Here is a 26,211-nt window from a genome sequence, read left to right as displayed (position 1 = left end):
AACTACATTCAAAAAATAGAAACCTGTTTACCTTTAATATGTTTACTTTAATTAACTTTGATATATTTTTACTACTGTAAACTGGTGTATAAAATCAGGCCGCTTCAAGGCAGACTTTGCACCCTTAACAGAAGTTCAGAAGCTCAAATCACATCAAATCATCAAACGTAATGACAAACGAGAGATGTTTTTCTGAATTTAATACAATCTTTTTTTGTTTTAATATAAATGAACAAGGCTAGATCGGTTAGGAAAATTCTAGCAAATGTACAAGCTAATTGTCATTACAGACCTTGTGACAGTAATTTAGCTTATTGAAAGCTGTATATTAGTGATGAAAACAGCTATTTAGATTCATACAAACAGAAATAATGTATTTATAAACTTGCACCTTTCTGCTGTGGACGCCATCTTGTGGTCAGACGCGGGAACTCATTCGGCAGGTGAACTTTTGTGCTTTCTAGCCGTTGAGTGAACACAAAGTCCCTTAAAAAGCCTTCACATACATCCAAAATAACGAAAACATTAATAAAACTTAATAATATTAAATCTGAAAACAAGAGCAAATGAAAAGTACATAAATATGACTGAACCATGTAGCCTACCAGATGATGATACAAACGGCCATGTGATCTGAAATCGTGCGTAGACCATAGACTGTAAAATATAGGCATAGACATAGAAATTGTGAACGATTTAATTTACTTTCTATTATTTACAATAATAAACTTTTTTTAACTTATATTCCTAATATCTACGTGAGCAGTTAGCACTGTACGTGTAATTAAACAGCATGCACTTACATTGCTTGGGCCACTAATAGAAAATATATGAGTTAATTTTATTATTTTAATTTAATTAATTCCTAAATAGCTGTACATTTTACAAAGTCAAACCTTGTCAAACCAATCTTGCTCATTTAGCATTATTATTACAGTTTCTACATTATTATTACATGACCATTTATGTGAAGCTGCTTTGACACAATCTACATTGTAAAAGCGCTATACAAATAAAGCTGAATTGAATTGAATTGAAGTTTCGTGAATTATAAATTAATTGATTTAAACTTCATTATTATTATTATTATTATTATTATTTTAACTATGTTTATTATTATTATTAATTATTTATTATTTATATGTTGAGATGAGATGAATCGTTTACTCACGTGATTCAGATTGGCGATTCAAATTGTGGTTGCTATAGCAACGCGTGGTATGATTTGACTCCATATATAAACACCGAGACTCGCCGCTATCTGTTGATTGAGGAGAGGCGAATTTCTGAGACATTTGCTGAGGATTACTGTGCTGATACTGCGATTCTTCAAGGAGACCAGAGAATTTCTGACAGAAGACTTTTATTTTACAAGGAGATCGACGCTCAGAGCTGAAATTATTCCTTTTGACACGTTTTGTTGCTCTTTTGTTGTGTTTATTTTGATTTTGATCTTGTTTTTATTGACATTTTTATTGATATTTGATCTTTGTTCTTGTTTTCAGGTTTGCTGGAGTTTGGAGGAGTTTGTCAGATGGGTGAAAACCGCAGTGAGTGTTTTAGTTTTTATTTGTTTATGATCAATCATGATATGATGTTGTGTAATGTTTGGGGAAATGTGATGTAAATAAACTGGTACAAATGAACCCATTTCAACACAACTGTTCCCCGATATAAGTGATCAGATGTCTTTTATTCTCTGTAGATGCAGCTACTAAAGTTAATTGTTGATTAATTCTTATAATCTTATAATAAACGTGATATGTTGTTGTTGTTGTCGTTGTCTCAGGCCGCTCCAGATCCAGGAGTTCTGCTTTCATCCAGGCAGCTGTTCAGGACGTCAGGACACATGATGGTGATGGTGAAACCCAGACCGTGAGCCAAGAGCTTGATGGATTTCTCGCACCTCTGCCTTCCCTGTTGGCCAAATCTGTGTCCACAGATCAGGGTAACAGGAAGAGGAAGCGGCAGAGCGGCAGCCAGCAAACACCAGAAGATGAACGTCCGTCCACCTCATCTAGAAGAGCTCTCAAACGCTCTCGCAGAGGTCAGAATGGCTTTTTGAAGAAGTGATGATGATGTTTCAGTAATGCTCTTTTACAGTTTTCTCTACTGCTGCATGTTTTCTTTGAACACACATTTCTACTGCTCCTCTGTGTTGCAGACGCGTATGCAAAGGGCCCACTGCTGGGAGACGGTGGATTTGGCTCTGTGTTTGCTGGGATGCGCAGGTCTGATGGACTGCCAGTAAGTCGTTTTCTCCGCTCTTCATTCAAACAGCCTTTAGAAATCCTGATCTCAGTAAATGTGATGTGTGAGGATCAGGCAGGTGTGATTTATTATGCTTTATCTGTCTACAGGTCGCCATCAAGTATGTGTCTAAAGAGCGGACACAGAGGAGACTGAGAGTTGTGAGTTCAGTGTGAACCTGTTGTTGTGTTTGATGTTTCATTGGGTTCTGAATCCAATCGTTTGTCCTGCAGGAAGGTCAGGGTCGGCTGCCGCTGGAGGTGGCACTGATGACCCGCGTCAATTCAGCTCCTGCCTGCCCCAACGTCCTGCAGCTGCTAGACTGGTTTGACCGTCCCAGACGCTACATCCTGATCCTGGAGCGTCCGGATCCCTGCCAAGACCTCCAGAGCTTCTGTGAGGAGAACGGCTGTCTGGATGAGGGTCTGGCCAAGAAAGTGCTGGTGCAGCTGATCGCGGCTCTGAAACACTGCGAGAGCCGCGGAGTCCTGCACCGGGACGTCAAGCCAGAGAACCTGCTGATCTCCACAGAGTCCCAGGACATCAAGCTGCTGGACTTCGGCTGTGGAGATCTGCTCAAGCGCTCGGCCTACAAATACTTCGCAGGTGGGTTTGTGTTGCAGAAGGAAACACTCTGTGGATGTTTGTGAGCTTTTGATGATCCACCAAAGGGAATTTGTGTGTGCTGGAGTGTTTTGAACGGGTGTTTGTGTCTCCTTGTGTCTCTCAGGAACGATTCAATACGCTCCACCTGAGTGGTTCTGCAGACAGCGCTACCATGCGGGTCCAGCTACGGTGTGGTCAGTGGGAGTGACCCTCTTCAACATCCTGTGCAACCGTTTCCCCTTCGGAGGCTCACTGAGGGTCACGTCCAGGAGCAAACTGACCTTCCCCATAACTCTGTCAACAGGTAAGAGACTCACTGAGAGATCAGCAGAAGTGTGTTGCTCTGTGTTTCTGAACACGGTGTTGTGTGTATCAGAGTGCCGTCAGCTGATTGGCTGGTGTCTCAGTCCAGCGGCGGCTGATCGGCCCAGTTTGGACGATATTGAGCGCCATCCCTGGTTACAGTGAACAGGTGGCCAGTGACTTGACACTTATCTGAGTGACGCACTCATGGCTTTGATTGTGTTGTTAGGGTCAGTCTGGATTAATGATCTTAATGATTTGTGTAGGGTGAGCAGGAGTCACACAGGAAGTGCAGAGAACTGCTTCCTGATCACCTGCAGAATGAGGAGTGGGCACCTCACTAACTAATGGCCGACTCACCCAGGGCCGGGGCCCCTTTACCTGCACTAAGCCACCGCTTCAGATGACTTTAATGTTAATAGGGATTTTAATAATAAACGTATTATTTAGACAAATAATCCAGGTGTAGTGTCTTCCTAGAGTGACTGGAGAGAGCTCAAATAAAGGGAGAGTTCACACAGAAATCCAGATTTACTCACTGTTTACTCAAACTCAAGCGGTTTCAAATCTTTAAGAGTTTCTTGTTTTCTGTTTTGCACAAAATAAAATGTTTTGAAGAAGCTGAAAACCTGTAACCGTTGACTTTTTTTTTATAACTTTAATTTTTATTGATTTTTTAGTAGGTCACAATTGATTACAATCAAATGCAATTTTACAAATAGTAGAAAAGGCTAATTTGAGTCAGATATGACAAGCCATTTCAATAACAAGCAAATAACTAGAACAAAAAAAAAAAAAAAAAACAACAACAACAACAACAACAAAACAATAATAGATAAATAAATAAAATAAGATAGAAACAGAGCCTGTGTTGAGAATACTGTAGAAAAATAAATAAGTAAATAAGAGAAAGAAACATGGTTTATACAAAAAGGAGGGCAATTGGGTACATAAGAATAGGCACAGTTGACTTATATGTCTGAAACTTAAGCGAGTACAGTCTGAGAGCCAGTCCCTAATGATTTGTCAATGTAAATTATCCATTTTTGCCATCTTTTGGCATACAAGTCCACCTTCAAACGTAACACACCAGTCATATGTTCCAATGTCCTTATTTCCTGAATTACATCAAGCCATTGTTGTTGTTTAGGTGAATCAGGCTTATACCAGCTTCTGGTTATGGTTTTCCTGGCTGCTGTAAGGAGTATTTTTACCAGGTATCGATCCTCCTGAAGTGTAACCAGTGAAATATGACCCAAGTACAGGACAATGCATGTAAATGGAATCTCATACCCAAGCACCTTTGTTAAGGTTAAGTGCACATCATTCCAAAATGGCTTCAGTTTTTCGCATCCCCAAAAAATGTGTGTATGGTGTGCTTCTAAGCAGCCACATTTTCTCCAACATTGCTGGGGTGTAGAAGAAGCTTTACTGCTGATTTTAGGTGTTATAAAGAATCGTACCAAATTCTTCCAATTGAATACCCTCAGTTGTTGTGAGCTTGTGGAGGAATGTTGAATTTCGCACATATCTAACCATACCTCTGGTAGAATTTCTACATTCAATTCTTTTTCCCACCTTGATTTAAGGTATAATGTTGAGTTGGTCTTACTTTCCATAATACTTACGTAAAAACTAGAGATTATTTTTGCACATTTACTATCTGATTTGTAAGCATTCATCATAATCTTTACAACTGGACTAATTTCGTGTGACGTTTCCATTTTTATTTCTCTGTAAAAATAATCTCTGAATTGTATAAACCTAAATAAGTCCCGATTAGTAAGAGAAAGTTTTTCTTTGAGTGTTTGGAAAGTCTGTAATTCCTTGTTTTCCAATACTGTACATATTGCACTAATGCCTTTTGTTGCCCATTGCTTAAATGTGGCGTCACTTTCACCTGGTTTAAATTGAGTGTCAAAGGCTATCCATCGAAGAACTTTTTGGTCTTTGCTTAATTTAAATTGTCTAGCAAACTCAAACCAAAACTCCACTGCTCCAGAAGTTATTGAATCCAATTGACTTTTGACTACCGAAGGGATTTCTTTTTCTCCAAGAATTGACTGAATCTGATAACCCACCGTATATGTCTCAATTTCTTTCCATCTGGCAAAATAATTGTTGTTACACCAAAGAAAAAGTGGACGGAACTGAGCTGCGTAAAAATAATCTTTGAGATTCGGCAGGGCCATTCCTCCTTTTTGCTTGGACAACTGGAGTGTTGTGTATCTTATTCTAGGCTTCTTTCCATCCCAAATAAACCTGGAAATAAGTTTGTTCCAGATTGTAAACTGATGTTTAGGTATCTCTACTGGCAGGGCTTGAAATAGGTATAGTAATCTAGGTAATATGTTTGTTTTGATGACGTTTATCTTACTAGCAAAATCCAATGGGTAGGTAGACCACCGTTCCATATCGCTTTTAATACTCTGGTTAATCACATTATAGTTTGCACCGTACAGACTACTCAGGTTTTTTGTAATAATCACCCCTAAATATTTTATTTCTTTCATGTCCCATTTTAATTTATATCTATGTCTGATTTCCTCAGTAGGTTTGTAATTAAATGACAAAAGTTGTGTCTTCGCAATATTTAGTTTGTACCCAGCAAAGAAGTTAAATTCGTCGAGGAACTCCATCAGTACAGGGAGGGAAGCCTCAGGATCTGTTAAATGGATCAAGACATCGTCTGCAAATAAACTAATTAAATGATCTTTATGTCCTATTGTAATGCCTTGTATTTGTTCATGTTGACGGATTGCCTGGGCCAGGGGTTCAATATAAACAGCAAATAATGTGGGACTAAGGCAACAGCCCTGTCTAGTTCCTCTTTGTAAACTAAACGATGGAGATAATGACCCATTAATTTTTATTTTGGCTGTAGGTTGTTGGTAAAGAGATCTAATTATATTTACAAAATGTTTATTGAAGCCGAATCTAACCAAAGTTTGGTAAAGAAATTCCCAGTTGACCCGATCAAAGGCCTTTTCGGCATCCATACTTAGTAATACTGCTGTCTTATTTTCCCTTTCTATTTTATCTATAAGATGCAGCGTCCTCCTAATATTATCATGTGTTTGACGGCTTTTTATGAATCCTGTCTGATCCTCGTCAATTAATTCAGGAAGGATAGTCTCTAATCTTTTGGCTATAATTGATGTATATATCTTATAATCTATATTAAGAATTGAAATGGGCCTATAATTGCAGCTAAATTCCCTGTCCTTACCCTCCTTTGGGAGTACTGAGATGATAGCCTCGTTCCATGAAGGTGGAAGTTTACATTCTGTTTTAATCCAGTTAAATGTTTTTAACAGAAGTGGGGCTAGTATTTCTTTAAAAGTTTTATACCACTCGGCTGGAAAGCCGTCGCTACCTGGTGTTTTAGATGTTTTTAGTCTCCCAATCGCATTATTTATCTCTTCTAGTGTGAAATCTGCTGTAATGAAATCATTTTGTATTTTGCCTATACTTGGTAAATCTAGTTCATTAAGAAAATTTCTTGTCGCTTCCATTTTAGAGTTAGAAGCATCCGTATACAGTTGTTTATAATAATTTAGAAAAATGTCCTCTATTTTCTGTGGATGATAAACTAAATTATTTGTTTGTGGGTCTCGTATTCTATGAATAGTGCTATCAACTTCTTGTTTACGTAAGCGTCGGGCAAGCAATTTTGCTGCTTTAGGGCCGGATTCGTAGTATGTCTGCTTATAGAATCGAGCTTTCTTCTCAACATCTTGTTCCAACAGGCTGTTAATCTGTTTCCTTATTTGCTGCATACGTGACAGTAGGTTTGGGTCCCTGTTTATTTTGTGTTGTTGCTCCACATTTAATAAGTCTGATGTTAGGGTATTGTACTCCATAATTCTCTTTTTTTTATTTTGCGCTGATAGTGCAATCAAATTCCCACGCATCACAGCCTTCAATGAGTCCCATACTATGGATGGGTCTACCTCTCCATTATCATTTATCCTAATATATTCTTTTATATTTAATTTTATCTGTTCTGTATTTGCTTTGTTATTTAACAAACCCACATTCAACCTCCAACCTGTCTTTCTCTTCCTTCCTTCTATTTGAACTGTCAGGTACAAAGCGCTGTGGTCAGAGACCTCAGCTACTCCAATGCTACAATCTTTCACCCTATAACAGTCATTTTTTGGCATAAAAAAATAATCAATCCTAGAGTATGTACGGTGGGGAGCTGAGTAATGAGTGTAGTTTTTGAGAGTTGGATTAATATGTCGCCAGACATCGCAGTATCCTATGTCATCCCAGGCTGTGTTAATTAATTTTGATATTTTGCTCCCATTTCTTTTGCTATTAGTTGTGTCTAAATGGTGGTTTAGTACCACATTGAAATCTCCACCACATATACAAATACCCTCTGCTTCCAGTACAATTACATCCATTAATGATTTGAAGAACAGTTTACTAGTATCGGGTGGAGCATACACATTTACTAAAGTTATTAACTCCTCTTCAATTTTACCCTTAACAATAAGATATCTCCCATCCTTTTCTTTTATTTCCTTATATAATTCGAATTTAAATTTATTAGCAACAAGAATAGCAATTCCCCTTCTATGTGAATGCTCATATGAATTGTAATAAGTATTTTTAAAGCCAAATCTCTTTAATTTCTCATGCTCTTGTTGAGAGAGATGAGTTTCTTGCATAAAAATTATATCTGCTTTCTCTTTTTTAAATTTTGTCAATACCTTTGACCTTTTAATTGGGTTACCCAAACCGTTCACGTTTAAAGACATTAGCTTAACCTCAGTAGACTGTACCATCATCAAAAAGAGTCATTCTTACACCACTATGTTTCCACAGGCAAACCTTAAATAAAATAAACTGTAACACAGAAACAAGCCAAGAACTGCTTAGAACAAGCATTATAACAGAAAAGAATAAAGACTTCCAAAGTCTGAAGAGCGTTCTCACGTTTTCAGTTGAGGAGGGGGAAATCCTCTCTCCCGGAAAGGGCCCCCTCACCAATGAGTCCGCTACAGAGTGTATCATAGATCACTTACGTGTGTCCAATGGCACAGCTGACCTCGTCATCCCGCCAGCCGGCGCACATACATTAAACATCATTATGTAAAGGGTTGCTATAACGTGGGTTTTTAAACATTGCTGCGACCATGTTCAAATTCCCGTAGGCGTTCTTTAGCTCTTCTGGCAGTGTCCACACTCGTGGTTGATCCCACTCGCTGCCACGATGTAGCCCGCTGGAGACGATCCAACAGGTGGCTCTTACCCGGCGGTCTCACGGGCATCTCCACGCTGTATCCCCGCCGACGCAGCTCCTGCGCTGCCTCCCCGGCACTGCCGTACACCTGCACTCCTTCTTCCCAGTGAATGCGTATCCGATTGAAGGGCGTCTGAAAACGGATGCCCTTTTCTTTAAGAGCCTTTTTAATATTGGCGTACGCTTTGCGCTGATGGAGAACGGTGGCTGTATAGTCATGGTCGAAAAACAGCGGTTTATCTTCCATCATGATTTTCTTTCGCCAGGCTTTTTGAATAACCATCTCCTTGATGCTGTACTGCTGGAAATTTACTATAATGGACCTCGGACGCGAGTTTGGGCCCGGTCTAGGCGCCAGGGCTCTGTGCGCGCGTTGTATTTGCAAGTCCACGTCGCCGAGCTCAAATTCGGAGCGGAGCATTTTTTCAACAAATTCTATCACCGAGCCTTGTTCAGCGTTCTCTGGTACACCATGGATCCTGATATTGTTTCGTCGAGCCCTCGATTCAATGTCGTTCAACCTGTCTTCTAGTTTCTGTTGATCCTTTATTGCCTGTTGAAGGGCGGAGTTGGCCTCCGCACTCCATGTTTCGGTGTCATCGATCCGCGTCTCCATCTCGTTAATTTTCCTACCGTGTTCTTGCATGGTTAGCATGTTCGTTGAAAGTTGCTGGTTAACTTCTTGTTTGAACTCAATGAACTCTTCTCTCATATCATGCTTAATTTCGTCTTTGAATGTTTTTAAGTCCTCCTTAAGTTCCGACTTCAGATCGCTGATCTGTTTGCTTAAGGTTTCAAGGCCCGTGGACACATTCTCAGATGTTGGTTCGCCTCCATTTTGTCGGTCCTCTTCTTCCCGCATGTCGTCCTCCTCGTCTAGGCCTGCACGGTGTGGGTGGTTACTCGTTGTACTTTGCGCCCCTTTACCTCTGCCTTTCTTTCCCCCCGTCATATCAATGAAGGAAAATCACTTTTTAAAAATCTAAAATAATTACACGGGGGTGAATATAACGCCGACTTGCGAGAGCTAAGCGCTCAACCTGCCATTTCCCTCTGCAGCCAAACCGGAAGCCAACCGTTGACTTTCATAGTAGCAAAAACAAACAAGTCAATGGGTACAGCTTTTCAGCTTTCTTCAAAATATCTTCTTTTGTATTGAACAGAATAAAGAAACTCAAACAGGTTTGGAGCAAGTGAAAGGGAGTTAATGATACAGAATTGTTATTTTGGGGTGAACTATCCATTTAAGTCCTCTTAATGGAGGTTTTCATAATGGTTTTAAAATGAAGATTGCAGCTCTACTGACTGAGGCTAAAGGTGTGATGAAATATTGTTTTGGTTGTTATTCCATTAAATGATCTTATAGATCTATAATATATAAGTTTTGGTGGAGTTGTTGTGGTAATTTGCCCACAGTAGCAGTAAAACCTCTGAAATGGTGTACACATCTGATGATCTAAGACCTAGTTTTTTGTTTTTTTAATATTAGGAATGTTCAGAGCTCTGTTAGATGTACATTTGCATTCTACATTTCTGTTGTTGTAGCAGGGAGATGTTTGTTTTGTGGCATGAAAAGAGTTTAAGAACTTCAGTTTTAGCTGGGAGTACTACTGCATATGCACTCATGTGATTGGCTTAAATTATATTAAACTGAGAGACCCAGAAACAACACTGAGTCCTTTCTGAGACTGCAAGTCAAATATTCTGAAAAAAACATTTAACCTTTCTTAAATGTATTTACATTTTTAATCATTAAAAACTTACAATATTAGAATCAATGAAAATAGGATGCAGATGCCAGAACATTGTCATTAACACTCTTTTGAATCATATTTCTACTAAAGAACAATGACTTTAGTTTACTCTACTTTACATTCTGCTGGTTCTGACATTAGAATAAATACTGAAGTCTGAACTCTGAGCTCTTTCATTCCTCTGCCTTTGTTGCTGTGTGGAAGGCATGTCTAATGAAGCATAACACACTTCATCACCAGCCTGAAACAGAATATATTTAATTAAAATAAGAAACAAATAAATAAACAAATAAATATATTATATTATATTGATGTAATTTATGTTGCTGCTAAACTATTGCGAATAATATATATTAAAATTATTCTCAAAATGTGCTCATACTGTACCTCAACATGTCTGTTCTCAGCCCCAGAACCTACAGAAACTTAACAAAAGATAAGAATAATTTACATTTTATAATTTGAGATATACATTTTTTACGAATAGCTGATGACCTGTAGTTTTCTTCTGACAGAGGCAGTAGACGCAGATGGAGAAGAGGAGAACACACACCGAACACACACCGAACAGCAGATTCCAGCAGAAAACACACTCTGATGCAGGTGATGTGGAGGTGCTGTTAAACCGTTCAGCACAAGGAGACTCTTGCTCTAAAATGAACAACAGGCCATTATTAAAGTGAATATATATTTAGTTATTATATTCATTTTATTTTATCTTTACTGATTACACACAATAATGAAAAATATGAGTTTAACACGGATGAATTTGCTAAAAGTGGTTGGAAAATCAGAAGTTAAAGATTCTAATATTAAATACACTATAAATCATCGTTTTACAAAATATAATGAATTTGCTGTTAATTTAATTTAAAGTATTATTAGAAACTAAGATACACTTTAAAAACTAATTATAAACACTTATTTTACTAATATACTTTATTAAATATACATTATTTCTGTATTTGAAGTCGGACTATGGCTGCAGGATTGTGTTGCTTAATTATTTGCAGGACTTTGCATTAATTATCGATAAAATTCATTCAAATAATATTAAAATAATAAAACTTTAGGTAAACATGTAAACTTATCATTAAAGCACAGCTATATTATGAAGAGATAAACTATAATTGACACTAATATTAGCTGTAATCCATAATCATCAAAATGAACTGAAATAAACACTTGAAATAAATTATTCTGAGTGTAATGAATGATTAAATAATTCCCCAGCACGGTTTAATTGAGAAAATATCTTTTGCAACACATTTTTAAACATAATATGTTAAATAAATAATCTCTAATAACTCATGACACAATATTTTAATAGTTATTTTACAAGACACTAGTATTCAGCTTAAAGTGCAGTTTAAAGGCTTAACTGGGTTAATTAGGTTAACTAAAGTTAGTTTAATTTAGGCAAATCATAGGACAACAGTGTTTGGTTCTGTAGCCAAAAAATAAAAAATAAATAAAAATCTTACAGGGCTAATAATAATGTGCTTAATTTTTTGTTTGTTTTTATCAAAAACTGTTTTCACTTCAGCCAAACTGAAAAATAAACTTCACTGATCTGATAAGATCTCTTAGATCATTGTCACAAAGCACAGATTTTCCATTAGGCTTTCTTTAGTCTTGTGTATTGATTAATGTGCGCGAGGGCAACTATTGGTTTAATGAGGGAGTTTTCTGAGAGATGAAGAGCTGTAAAGTGAGTGTTCAATTACAAAAAGAAATGATTATACAAACTCAGTGTTTCCTTTTATTAACATTGACAAAACCGTATTACTTTAAAAGAAATATGATTATCAAAGCATGTCTTAGAGCGAATAAGCCCAACAGGTTTTTTATGTAATCGCCTTTTATCTTAATTTATATATAAAATAAATGTTTAATTAGTAATCACTACTGATGGGTTAGATTTTCAATATTCAATATTGTTCAGTAATTATTCAGCAGTAATTAAACATCTCTGTAGCATTTCCTCCTGCAGATGTGGTTCAGTCAGTTCAGCACTGCAGGGAGCTGTCCATTGTGCTGAATTTACTCCACACTAAACTCTCTTCTCACATTAAATTCATTATAAGTGTCTGATCAGTGAACAGGATACTGTCATTTCTCAACAACTAAAGAAGGTCTAATGTAGAAATTAAAAGATAATAGGAAATACAGCAGATGGATTTGCTTTATGAAAGGAAATTTTGTTGAATGATTATTACAATTTGGTTTAAATGTTGAATGTTGCACTCGTACATGTTGCATTGCTCTGCTCTTCTTTAAATAAATCAAACCTCAGTTGTGTGCTGTTTACACTGTCTCTGATTCATGGCACGTATTTTAATAAATCAGACTTTTGCATCTTCAGTTTCTCATCAATTCCAAGTCATGAAAATATTAAAAGCAACATTTACAGCTGCAGCGTGCACTAAATATTTTCTTACTTTTCTTATTTCTGTTTTTTTCTAACCACAGTTTATCTCATGCATTGATGTGTGTATTGAGCATGCAAGATCACCAGCTTGACCACAAACAGTTTTAGGACATTCAGTCTGTTGCATGCCTGAATAAAAACACTTGTGGTTTGTGTTCTCGCCTAGCTTTTCACAGCAACTGCAACATCACTGCACCAGGAGCGTCAGTAAAGACCAAGAAGAAGAAGAAGAAACACAGCACTGAGCCTGAAAGCTGATGTACTGTAGGCTGCAAGCAGAATCCTTTATGACCCAGGGATAATTTAATATAAAAAATGTATATCAATATAATAAATGAATCATATTATTAATCATATTATTCACTTTATAAATAATTTTTAACTACATTCAAAAAATAGAAACCTGTTTACCTTTAATATGTTTACTTTAATTAACTTTGATATATTTTTACTACTGTAAACTGGTGTATAAAATCAGGCCGCTTCAAGGCAGACTTTGCACCCTTAACAGAAGTTCAGAAGCTCAAATCACATCAAATCATCAAACGTAATGACAAACGAGAGATGTTTTTCTGAATTTAATACAATCTTTTTTTGTTTTAATATAAATGAACAAGGCTAGATCGGTTAGGAAAATTCTAGCAAATGTACAAGCTAATTGTCATTACAGACCTTGTGACAGTAATTTAGCTTATTGAAAGCTGTATATTAGTGATGAAAACAGCTATTTAGATTCATACAAACAGAAATAATGTATTTATAAACTTGCACCTTTCTGCTGTGGACGCCATCTTGTGGTCAGACGCGGGAACTCATTCGGCAGGTGAACTTTTGGGCTTTCTAGCCGTTGAGTGAACACAAAGTCCCTTAAAAAGCCTTCACATACATCCAAAATAACGAAAACATTAATAAAACTTAATAATATTAAATCTGAAAACAAGAGCAAATGAAAAGTACATAAATATGACTGAACCATGTAGCCTACCAGATGATGATACAAACGGCCATGTGATCTGAAATCGTGCGTAGACCATAGACTGTAAAATATAGGCATAGACATAGAAATTGTGAACGATTTAATTTACTTTCTATTATTTACAATAATAAACTTTTTTTAACTTATATTCCTAATATCTACGTGAGCAGTTAGCACTGTACGTGTAATTAAACAGCATGCACTTACATTGCTTGGGCCACTAATAGAAAATATATGAGTTAATTTTATTATTTTAATTTAATTAATTCCTAAATAGCTGTACATTTTACAAAGTCAAACCTTGTCAAACCAATCTTGCTCATTTAGCATTATTATTACAGTTTCTACATTATTATTACATGACCATTTATGTGAAGCTGCTTTGACACAATCTACATTGTAAAAGCGCTATACAAATAAAGCTGAATTGAATTGAATTGAAGTTTCGTGAATTATAAATTAATTGATTTAAACTTCATTATTATTATTATTATTATTATTATTTTAACTATGTTTATTATTATTATTAATTATTTATTATTTATATGTTGAGATGAGATGAATCGTTTACTCACGTGATTCAGATTGGCGATTCAAATTGTGGTTGCTATAGCAACGCGTGGTATGATTTGACTCCATATATAAACACCGAGACTCGCCGCTATCTGTTGATTGAGGAGAGGCGAATTTCTGAGACATTTGCTGAGGATTACTGTGCTGATACTGCGATTCTTCAAGGAGACCAGAGAATTTCTGACAGAAGACTTTTATTTTACAAGGAGATCGACGCTCAGAGCTGAAATTATTCCTTTTGACACGTTTTGTTGCTCTTTTGTTGTGTTTATTTTGATTTTGATCTTGTTTTTATTGACATTTTTATTGATATTTGATCTTTGTTCTTGTTTTCAGGTTTGCTGGAGTTTGGAGGAGTTTGTCAGATGGGTGAAAACCGCAGTGAGTGTTTTAGTTTTTATTTGTTTATGATCAATCATGATATGATGTTGTGTAATGTTTGGGGAAATGTGATGTAAATAAACTGGTACAAATGAACCCATTTCAACACAACTGTTCCCCGATATAAGTGATCAGATGTCTTTTATTCTCTGTAGATGCAGCTACTAAAGTTAATTGTTGATTAATTCTTATAATCTTATAATAAACGTGATATGTTGTTGTTGTTGTTGTCGTTGTCTCAGGCCGCTCCAGATCCAGGAGTTCTGCTTTCATCCAGGCAGCTGTTCAGGACGTCAGGACACATGATGGTGATGGTGAAACCCAGACCGTGAGCCAAGAGCTTGATGGATTTCTCGCACCTCTGCCTTCCCTGTTGGCCAAATCTGTGTCCACAGATCAGGGTAACAGGAAGAGGAAGCGGCAGAGCGGCAGCCAGCAAACACCAGAAGATGAACGTCCGTCCACCTCATCTAGAAGAGCTCTCAAACGCTCTCGCAGAGGTCAGAATGGCTTTTTGAAGAAGTGATGATGATGTTTCAGTAATGCTCTTTTACAGTTTTCTCTACTGCTGCATGTTTTCTTTGAACACACATTTCTACTGCTCCTCTGTGTTGCAGACGCGTATGCAAAGGGCCCACTGCTGGGAGACGGTGGATTTGGCTCTGTGTTTGCTGGGATGCGCAGGTCTGATGGACTGCCAGTAAGTCGTTTTCTCCGCTCTTCATTCAAACAGCCTTTAGAAATCCTGATCTCAGTAAATGTGATGTGTGAGGATCAGGCAGGTGTGATTTATTATGCTTTATCTGTCTACAGGTCGCCATCAAGTATGTGTCTAAAGAGCGGACACAGAGGAGACTGAGAGTTGTGAGTTCAGTGTGAACCTGTTGTTGTGTTTGATGTTTCATTGGGTTCTGAATCCAATCGTTTGTCCTGCAGGAAGGTCAGGGTCGGCTGCCGCTGGAGGTGGCACTGATGACCCGCGTCAATTCAGCTCCTGCCTGCCCCAACGTCCTGCAGCTGCTAGACTGGTTTGACCGTCCCAGACGCTACATCCTGATCCTGGAGCGTCCGGATCCCTGCCAAGACCTCCAGAGCTTCTGTGAGGAGAACGGCTGTCTGGATGAGGGTCTGGCCAAGAAAGTGCTGGTGCAGCTGATCGCGGCTCTGAAACACTGCGAGAGCCGCGGAGTCCTGCACCGGGACGTCAAGCCAGAGAACCTGCTGATCTCCACAGAGTCCCAGGACATCAAGCTGCTGGACTTCGGCTGTGGAGATCTGCTCAAGCGCTCGGCCTACAAATACTTCGCAGGTGGGTTTGTGTTGCAGAAGGAAACACTCTGTGGATGTTTGTGAGCTTTTGATGATCCACCAAAGGGAATTTGTGTGTGCTGGAGTGTTTTGAACGGGTGTTTGTGTCTCCTTGTGTCTCTCAGGAACGATTCAATACGCTCCACCTGAGTGGTTCTGCAGACAGCGCTACCATGCGGGTCCAGCTACGGTGTGGTCAGTGGGAGTGACCCTCTTCAACATCCTGTGCAACCGTTTCCCCTTCGGAGGCTCACTGAGGGTCACGTCCAGGAGCAAACTGACCTTCCCCATAACTCTGTCAACAGGTAAGAGACTCACTGAGAGATCAGCAGAAGTGTGTTGCTCTGTGTTTCTGAACACGGTGTTGTGTGTATCAGAGTGCCGTCAGCTGATTGGCTGGTGTCTCAGTCCAGCGGCGGCTGATCGGCCCAGTTTGGACGATATTGAGCGCCATCCCTGGTTACAGTGAACAGGTGGCCAGTGACTTGACACTTATCTGAGTGACGCACTCATGGCTTTGATTGTGTTGTTAGGGTCAGTCTGGATTAATGATCTTAATGATTTGTGTAGGGTGAGCAGGAGTCACACAGGAAGTGCAGAGAACTGCTTCCTGATCACCTGCAGAATGAGGAGTGGGCACCTCACTAACTAATGGCCGACTCACCCAGGGCCGGGGCCCCTTTACCTGCACTAAGCCACCGCTTCAGATGACTTTAATGTTAATAGGGATTTTAATAATAAACGTATTATTTAGACAAATAATCCAGGTGTAGTGTCTTCCTAGAGTGACTGGAGAGAGCTCAAATAAAGGGAGAGTTCACACAGAAATCCAGATTTACTCACTGTTTACTCAAACTCAAGCGGTTTCAAATCTTTAAGAGTTTCTTGTTTTCTGTTTTGCACAAAATAAAATGTTTTGAAGAAGCTGAAAACCTGTAACCGTTGACTTTCATAGTAGCAAAAACAAACAAGTCAATGGGTACAGCTTTTCAGCTTTCTTCAAAATATCTTCTTTTGTATTGAACAGAATAAAGAAACTCAAACAGGTTTGGAGCAAGTGAAAGGGAGTTAATGATACAGAATTGTTATTTTGGGGTGAACTATCCATTTAAGTCCTCTTAATGGAGGTTTTCATAATGGTTTTAAAATGAAGATTGCAGCTCTACTGACTGAGGCTAAAGGTGTGATGAAATATTGTTTTGGTTGTTATTCCATTAAATGATCTTATAGATCTATAATATATAAGTTTTGGTGGAGTTGTTGTGGTAATTTGCCCACAGTAGCAGTAAAACCTCTGAAATGGTGTACACATCTGATGATCTAAGACCTAGTTTTTTGTTTTTTTAATATTAGGAATGTTCAGAGCTCTGTTAGATGTACATTTGCATTCTACATTTCTGTTGTTGTAGCAGGGAGATGTTTGTTTTGTGGCATGAAAAGAGTTTAAGAACTTCAGTTTTAGCTGGGAGTACTACTGCATATGCACTCATGTGATTGGCTTAAATTATATTAAACTGAGAGACCCAGAAACAACACTGAGTCCTTTCTGAGACTGCAAGTCAAATATTCTGAAAAAAACATTTAACCTTTCTTAAATGTATTTACATTTTTAATCATTAAAAACTTACAATATTAGAATCAATGAAAATAGGATGCAGATGCCAGAACATTGTCATTAACACTCTTTTGAATCATATTTCTACTAAAGAACAATGACTTTAGTTTACTCTACTTTACATTCTGCTGGTTCTGACATTAGAATAAATACTGAAGTCTGAACTCTGAGCTCTTTCATTCCTCTGCCTTTGTTGCTGTGTGGAAGGCATGTCTAATGAAGCATAACACACTTCATCACCAGCCTGAAACAGAATATATTTAATTAAAATAAGAAACAAATAAATAAACAAATAAATATATTATATTATATTGATGTAATTTATGTTGCTGCTAAACTATTGCGAATAATATATATTAAAATTATTCTCAAAATGTGCTCATACTGTACCTCAACATGTCTGTTCTCAGCCCCAGAACCTACAGAAACTTAACAAAAGATAAGAATAATTTACATTTTATAATTTGAGATATACATTTTTTACGAATAGCTGATGACCTGTAGTTTTCTTCTGACAGAGGCAGTAGACGCAGATGGAGAAGAGGAGAACACACACCGAACACACACCGAACAGCAGATTCCAGCAGAAAACACACTCTGATGCAGGTGATGTGGAGGTGCTGTTAAACCGTTCAGCACAAGGAGACTCTTGCTCTAAAATGAACAACAGGCCATTATTAAAGTGAATATATATTTAGTTATTATATTCATTTTATTTTATCTTTACTGATTACACACAATAATGAAAAATATGAGTTTAACACGGATGAATTTGCTAAAAGTGGTTGGAAAATCAGAAGTTAAAGATTCTAATATTAAATACACTATAAATCATCGTTTTACAAAATATAATGAATTTGCTGTTAATTTAATTTAAAGTATTATTAGAAACTAAGATACACTTTAAAAACTAATTATAAACACTTATTTTACTAATATACTTTATTAAATATACATTATTTCTGTATTTGAAGTCGGACTATGGCTGCAGGATTGTGTTGCTTAATTATTTGCAGGACTTTGCATTAATTATCGATAAAATTCATTCAAATAATATTAAAATAATAAAACTTTAGGTAAACATGTAAACTTATCATTAAAGCACAGCTATATTATGAAGAGATAAACTATAATTGACACTAATATTAGCTGTAATCCATAATCATCAAAATGAACTGAAATAAACACTTGAAATAAATTATTCTGAGTGTAATGAATGATTAAATAATTCCCCAGCACGGTTTAATTGAGAAAATATCTTTTGCAACACATTTTTAAACATAATATGTTAAATAAATAATCTCTAATAACTCATGACACAATATTTTAATAGTTATTTTACAAGACACTAGTATTCAGCTTAAAGTGCAGTTTAAAGGCTTAACTGGGTTAATTAGGTTAACTAAAGTTAGTTTAATTTAGGCAAATCATAGGACAACAGTGTTTGGTTCTGTAGCCAAAAAATAAAAAATAAATAAAAATCTTACAGGGCTAATAATAATGTGCTTAATTTTTTGTTTGTTTTTATCAAAAACTGTTTTCACTTCAGCCAAACTGAAAAATAAACTTCACTGATCTGATAAGATCTCTTAGATCATTGTCACAAAGCACAGATTTTCCATTAGGCTTTCTTTAGTCTTGTGTATTGATTAATGTGCGCGAGGGCAACTATTGGTTTAATGAGGGAGTTTTCTGAGAGATGAAGAGCTGTAAAGTGAGTGTTCAATTACAAAAAGAAATGATTATACAAACTCAGTGTTTCCTTTTATTAACATTGACAAAACCGTATTACTTTAAAAGAAATATGATTATCAAAGCATGTCTTAGAGCGAATAAGCCCAACAGGTTTTTTATGTAATCGCCTTTTATCTTAATTTATATATAAAATAAATGTTTAATTAGTAATCACTACTGATGGGTTAGATTTTCAATATTCAATATTGTTCAGTAATTATTCAGCAGTAATTAAACATCTCTGTAGCATTTCCTCCTGCAGATGTGGTTCAGTCAGTTCAGCACTGCAGGGAGCTGTCCATTGTGCTGAATTTACTCCACACTAAACTCTCTTCTCACATTAAATTCATTATAAGTGTCTGATCAGTGAACAGGATACTGTCATTTCTCAACAACTAAAGAAGGTCTAATGTAGAAATTAAAAGATAATAGGAAATACAGCAGATGGATTTGCTTTATGAAAGGAAATTTTGTTGAATGATTATTACAATTTGGTTTAAATGTTGAATGTTGCACTCGTACATGTTGCATTGCTCTGCTCTTCTTTAAATAAATCAAACCTCAGTTGTGTGCTGTTTACACTGTCTCTGATTCATGGCACGTATTTTAATAAATCAGACTTTTGCATCTTCAGTTTCTCATCAATTCCAAGTCATGAAAATATTAAAAGCAACATTTACAGCTGCAGCGTGCACTAAATATTTTCTTACTTTTCTTATTTCTGTTTTTTTCTAACCACAGTTTATCTCATGCATTGATGTGTGTATTGAGCATGCAAGATCACCAGCTTGACCACAAACAGTTTTAGGACATTCAGTCTGTTGCATGCCTGAATAAAAACACTTGTGGTTTGTGTTCTCGCCTAGCTTTTCACAGCAACTGCAACATCACTGCACCAGGAGCGTCAGTAAAGACCAAGAAGAAGAAGAAGAAACACAGCACTGAGCCTGAAAGCTGATGTACTGTAGGCTGCAAGCAGAATCCTTTATGACCCAGGGATAATTTAATATAAAAAATGTATATCAATATAATAAATGAATCATATTATTAATCATATTATTCACTTTATAAATAATTTTTAACTACATTCAAAAAATAGAAACCTGTTTACCTTTAATATGTTTACTTTAATTAACTTTGATATATTTTTACTACTGTAAACTGGTGTATAAAATCAGGCCGCTTCAAGGCAGACTTTGCACCCTTAACAGAAGTTCAGAAGCTCAAATCACATCAAATCATCAAACGTAATGACAAACGAGAGATGTTTTTCTGAATTTAATACAATCTTTTTTTGTTTTAATATAAATGAACAAGGCTAGATCGGTTAGGAAAATTCTAGCAAATGTACAAGCTAATTGTCATTACAGACCTTGTGACAGTAATTTAGCTTATTGAAAGCTGTATATTAGTGATGAAAACAGCTATTTAGATTCATACAAACAGAAATAATGTATTTATAAACTTGCACCTTTCTGCTGTGGACGCCATCTTGTGGTCAGACGCGGGAACTCATTCGGCAGGTGAACTTTTGGGCTTTCTAGCCGTTGAGTGAACACAAAGTCCCTTAAAAAGCCTTCACATACATCCAAAATAACGAAAACATTAATAAAACTTAATAATATTAAATCTGAAAACAAGAGCAAATGAAAAGTACATAAATATGACTGAACCATGTAGCCTACCAGATGATGATACAAACGGCCATGTGATCTGAAATCGTGCGTAGACCATAGACTGTAAAATATAGGCATAGACATAGAAATTGTGAACGATTTAATTTACTTTCTATTATTTACAATAATAAACTTTTTTTAACTTATATTCCTAATATCTACGTGAGCAGTTAGCACTGTACGTGTAATTAAACAGCATGCACTTACATTGCTTGGGCCACTAATAGAAAATATATGAGTTAATTTTATTATTTTAATTTAATTAATTCCTAAATAGCTGTACATTTTACAAAGTCAAACCTTGTCAAACCAATCTTGCTCATTTAGCATTATTATTACAGTTTCTACATTATTATTACATGACCATTTATGTGAAGCTGCTTTGACACAATCTACATTGTAAAAGCGCTATACAAATAAAGCTGAATTGAATTGAATTGAAGTTTCGTGAATTATAAATTAATTGATTTAAACTTCATTATTATTATTATTATTATTATTTTAACTATGTTTATTATTATTATTAATTATTTATTATTTATATGTTGAGATGAGATGAATCGTTTACTCACGTGATTCAGATTGGCGATTCAAATTGTGGTTGCTATAGCAACGCGTGGTATGATTTGACTCCATATATAAACACCGAGACTCGCCGCTATCTGTTGATTGAGGAGAGGCGAATTTCTGAGACATTTGCTGAGGATTACTGTGCTGATACTGCGATTCTTCAAGGAGACCAGAGAATTTCTGACAGAAGACTTTTATTTTACAAGGAGATCGACGCTCAGAGCTGAAATTATTCCTTTTGACACGTTTTGTTGCTCTTTTGTTGTGTTTATTTTGATTTTGATCTTGTTTTTATTGACATTTTTATTGATATTTGATCTTTGTTCTTGTTTTCAGGTTTGCTGGAGTTTGGAGGAGTTTGTCAGATGGGTGAAAACCGCAGTGAGTGTTTTAGTTTTTATTTGTTTATGATCAATCATGATATGATGTTGTGTAATGTTTGGGGAAATGTGATGTAAATAAACTGGTACAAATGAACCCATTTCAACACAACTGTTCCCCGATATAAGTGATCAGATGTCTTTTATTCTCTGTAGATGCAGCTACTAAAGTTAATTGTTGATTAATTCTTATAATCTTATAATAAACGTGATATGTTGTTGTTGTTGTTGTCGTTGTCTCAGGCCGCTCCAGATCCAGGAGTTCTGCTTTCATCCAGGCAGCTGTTCAGGACGTCAGGACACATGATGGTGATGGTGAAACCCAGACCGTGAGCCAAGAGCTTGATGGATTTCTCGCACCTCTGCCTTCCCTGTTGGCCAAATCTGTGTCCACAGATCAGGGTAACAGGAAGAGGAAGCGGCAGAGCGGCAGCCAGCAAACACCAGAAGATGAACGTCCGTCCACCTCATCTAGAAGAGCTCTCAAACGCTCTCGCAGAGGTCAGAATGGCTTTTTGAAGAAGTGATGATGATGTTTCAGTAATGCTCTTTTACAGTTTTCTCTACTGCTGCATGTTTTCTTTGAACACACATTTCTACTGCTCCTCTGTGTTGCAGACGCGTATGCAAAGGGCCCACTGCTGGGAGACGGTGGATTTGGCTCTGTGTTTGCTGGGATGCGCAGGTCTGATGGACTGCCAGTAAGTCGTTTTCTCCGCTCTTCATTCAAACAGCCTTTAGAAATCCTGATCTCAGTAAATGTGATGTGTGAGGATCAGGCAGGTGTGATTTATTATGCTTTATCTGTCTACAGGTCGCCATCAAGTATGTGTCTAAAGAGCGGACACAGAGGAGACTGAGAGTTGTGAGTTCAGTGTGAACCTGTTGTTGTGTTTGATGTTTCATTGGGTTCTGAATCCAATCGTTTGTCCTGCAGGAAGGTCAGGGTCGGCTGCCGCTGGAGGTGGCACTGATGACCCGCGTCAATTCAGCTCCTGCCTGCCCCAACGTCCTGCAGCTGCTAGACTGGTTTGACCGTCCCAGACGCTACATCCTGATCCTGGAGCGTCCGGATCCCTGCCAAGACCTCCAGAGCTTCTGTGAGGAGAACGGCTGTCTGGATGAGGGTCTGGCCAAGAAAGTGCTGGTGCAGCTGATCGCGGCTCTGAAACACTGCGAGAGCCGCGGAGTCCTGCACCGGGACGTCAAGCCAGAGAACCTGCTGATCTCCACAGAGTCCCAGGACATCAAGCTGCTGGACTTCGGCTGTGGAGATCTGCTCAAGCGCTCGGCCTACAAATACTTCGCAGGTGGGTTTGTGTTGCAGAAGGAAACACTCTGTGGATGTTTGTGAGCTTTTGATGATCCACCAAAGGGAATTTGTGTGTGCTGGAGTGTTTTGAACGGGTGTTTGTGTCTCCTTGTGTCTCTCAGGAACGATTCAATACGCTCCACCTGAGTGGTTCTGCAGACAGCGCTACCATGCGGGTCCAGCTACGGTGTGGTCAGTGGGAGTGACCCTCTTCAACATCCTGTGCAACCGTTTCCCCTTCGGAGGCTCACTGAGGGTCACGTCCAGGAGCAAACTGACCTTCCCCATAACTCTGTCAACAGGTAAGAGACTCACTGAGAGATCAGCAGAAGTGTGTTGCTCTGTGTTTCTGAACACGGTGTTGTGTGTATCAGAGTGCCGTCAGCTGATTGGCTGGTGTCTCAGTCCAGCGGCGGCTGATCGGCCCAGTTTGGACGATATTGAGCGCCATCCCTGGTTACAGTGAACAGGTGGCCAGTGACTTGACACTTATCTGAGTGACGCACTCATGGCTTTGATTGTGTTGTTAGGGTCAGTCTGGATTAATGATCTTAATGATTTGTGTAGGGTGAGCAGGAGTCACACAGGAAGTGCAGAGAACTGCTTCCTGATCACCTGCAGAATGAGGAGTGGGCACCTCACTAACTAATGGCCGACTCACCCAGGGCCGGGGCCCCTTTACCTGCACTAAGCCACCGCTTCAGATGACTTTAATGTTAATAGGGATTTTAATAATAAACGTATTATTTAGACAAATAATCCAGGTGTAGTGTCTTCCTAGAGTGACTGGAGAGAGCTCAAATAAAGGGAGAGTTCACACAGAAATCCAGATTTACTCACTGTTTACTCAAACTCAAGCGGTTTCAAATCTTTAAGAGTTTCTTGTTTTCTGTTTTGCACAAAATAAAATGTTTTGAAGAAGCTGAAAACCTGTAACCGTTGACTTTCATAGTAGCAAAAACAAACAAGTCAATGGGTACAGCTTTTCAGCTTTCTTCAAAATATCTTCTTTTGTATTGAACAGAATAAAGAAACTCAAACAGGTTTGGAGCAAGTGAAAGGGAGTTAATGATACAGAATTGTTATTTTGGGGTGAACTATCCATTTAAGTCCTCTTAATGGAGGTTTTCATAATGGTTTTAAAATGAAGATTGCAGCTCTACTGACTGAGGCTAAAGGTGTGATGAAATATTGTTTTGGTTGTTATTCCATTAAATGATCTTATAGATCTATAATATATAAGTTTTGGTGGAGTTGTTGTGGTAATTTGCCCACAGTAGCAGTAAAACCTCTGAAATGGTGTACACATCTGATGATCTAAGACCTAGTTTTTTGTTTTTTTAATATTAGGAATGTTCAGAGCTCTGTTAGATGTACATTTGCATTCTACATTTCTGTTGTTGTAGCAGGGAGATGTTTGTTTTGTGGCATGAAAAGAGTTTAAGAACTTCAGTTTTAGCTGGGAGTACTACTGCATATGCACTCATGTGATTGGCTTAAATTATATTAAACTGAGAGACCCAGAAACAACACTGAGTCCTTTCTGAGACTGCAAGTCAAATATTCTGAAAAAAACATTTAACCTTTCTTAAATGTATTTACATTTTTAATCATTAAAAACTTACAATATTAGAATCAATGAAAATAGGATGCAGATGCCAGAACATTGTCATTAACACTCTTTTGAATCATATTTCTACTAAAGAACAATGACTTTAGTTTACTCTACTTTACATTCTGCTGGTTCTGACATTAGAATAAATACTGAAGTCTGAACTCTGAGCTCTTTCATTCCTCTGCCTTTGTTGCTGTGTGGAAGGCATGTCTAATGAAGCATAACACACTTCATCACCAGCCTGAAACAGAATATATTTAATTAAAATAAGAAACAAATAAATAAACAAATAAATATATTATATTATATTGATGTAATTTATGTTGCTGCTAAACTATTGCGAATAATATATATTAAAATTATTCTCAAAATGTGCTCATACTGTACCTCAACATGTCTGTTCTCAGCCCCAGAACCTACAGAAACTTAACAAAAGATAAGAATAATTTACATTTTATAATTTGAGATATACATTTTTTACGAATAGCTGATGACCTGTAGTTTTCTTCTGACAGAGGCAGTAGACGCAGATGGAGAAGAGGAGAACACACACCGAACACACACCGAACAGCAGATTCCAGCAGAAAACACACTCTGATGCAGGTGATGTGGAGGTGCTGTTAAACCGTTCAGCACAAGGAGACTCTTGCTCTAAAATGAACAACAGGCCATTATTAAAGTGAATATATATTTAGTTATTATATTCATTTTATTTTATCTTTACTGATTACACACAATAATGAAAAATATGAGTTTAACACGGATGAATTTGCTAAAAGTGGTTGGAAAATCAGAAGTTAAAGATTCTAATATTAAATACACTATAAATCATCGTTTTACAAAATATAATGAATTTGCTGTTAATTTAATTTAAAGTATTATTAGAAACTAAGATACACTTTAAAAACTAATTATAAACACTTATTTTACTAATATACTTTATTAAATATACATTATTTCTGTATTTGAAGTCGGACTATGGCTGCAGGATTGTGTTGCTTAATTATTTGCAGGACTTTGCATTAATTATCGATAAAATTCATTCAAATAATATTAAAATAATAAAACTTTAGGTAAACATGTAAACTTATCATTAAAGCACAGCTATATTATGAAGAGATAAACTATAATTGACACTAATATTAGCTGTAATCCATAATCATCAAAATGAACTGAAATAAACACTTGAAATAAATTATTCTGAGTGTAATGAATGATTAAATAATTCCCCAGCACGGTTTAATTGAGAAAATATCTTTTGCAACACATTTTTAAACATAATATGTTAAATAAATAATCTCTAATAACTCATGACACAATATTTTAATAGTTATTTTACAAGACACTAGTATTCAGCTTAAAGTGCAGTTTAAAGGCTTAACTGGGTTAATTAGGTTAACTAAAGTTAGTTTAATTTAGGCAAATCATAGGACAACAGTGTTTGGTTCTGTAGCCAAAAAATAAAAAATAAAT

The 26,211-nt window shown here is 37.0% G+C and overlaps 2 protein-coding genes and 1 long non-coding RNA gene across 3 annotated transcripts in view; 2 read left to right on the top strand and 1 right to left on the bottom strand.

Moving 5' to 3' along the window:
* Nucleotides 1-26,211, bottom strand: part of rufy3 (RUN and FYVE domain containing 3) — an 881,807-nt gene that overhangs the window by 318,339 nt on the left and 537,257 nt on the right. The gene's annotated exons all lie outside the window — the stretch shown is intronic.
* LOC148679708 (uncharacterized) overlaps nt 1-26,211 on the top strand; it is an 890,299-nt gene that overhangs the window by 721,496 nt on the left and 142,592 nt on the right. The gene's annotated exons all lie outside the window — the stretch shown is intronic.
* LOC147844128 (uncharacterized) lies at nt 1,206-23,876 on the top strand. The gene is made up of 23 exons (XM_087253011.1): nt 1,206-1,550; nt 1,790-2,047; nt 2,165-2,247; nt 2,361-2,411; nt 2,484-2,856; nt 2,981-3,160; nt 10,683-10,770; nt 14,484-14,528; nt 14,771-15,028; nt 15,146-15,228; nt 15,342-15,392; nt 15,465-15,837; nt 15,962-16,141; nt 16,214-16,302; nt 17,979-18,057; nt 21,768-21,812; nt 22,055-22,312; nt 22,430-22,512; nt 22,626-22,676; nt 22,749-23,121; nt 23,246-23,425; nt 23,498-23,593; nt 23,691-23,876. Exons 7-22 carry the CDS (start codon nt 10,698-10,700, stop codon nt 23,587-23,589), a joined length of 2,313 nt encoding a protein of 770 aa, XP_087109137.1. The 5' UTR covers nt 1,206-1,550; nt 1,790-2,047; nt 2,165-2,247; nt 2,361-2,411; nt 2,484-2,856; nt 2,981-3,160; nt 10,683-10,697; the 3' UTR covers nt 23,590-23,593; nt 23,691-23,876.

This window comes from Danio rerio, chromosome 5 (genome assembly GCF_052040795.2).
Source record: "Danio rerio strain M-AB ecotype USA chromosome 5, GRCz13ab, whole genome shotgun sequence".
Taxonomy (NCBI): Eukaryota; Metazoa; Chordata; class Actinopteri; order Cypriniformes; family Danionidae; genus Danio; species Danio rerio.
The sequence above is the reverse complement of the archived record's forward strand: the minus strand, read 5'-3'. Positions and strand labels throughout refer to the sequence as shown.

Coding starts and splice junctions, on each gene's coding strand:
- LOC147844128 (XM_087253011.1), top strand. CDS start 10,698: ATGGAGAAGAGGAGAACACACACCGAACACACACCGAACAGCAGATTC. Junction 10,771..14,483: donor GAAAACACACTCTGATGCAG/GTGATGTGGAGG, acceptor TCTTGTTTTCAG/GTTTGCTGGAGTTTGGAGGA. Junction 15,393..15,464: donor CACAGAGGAGACTGAGAGTT/GTGAGTTCAGTG, acceptor TTTGTCCTGCAG/GAAGGTCAGGGTCGGCTGCC.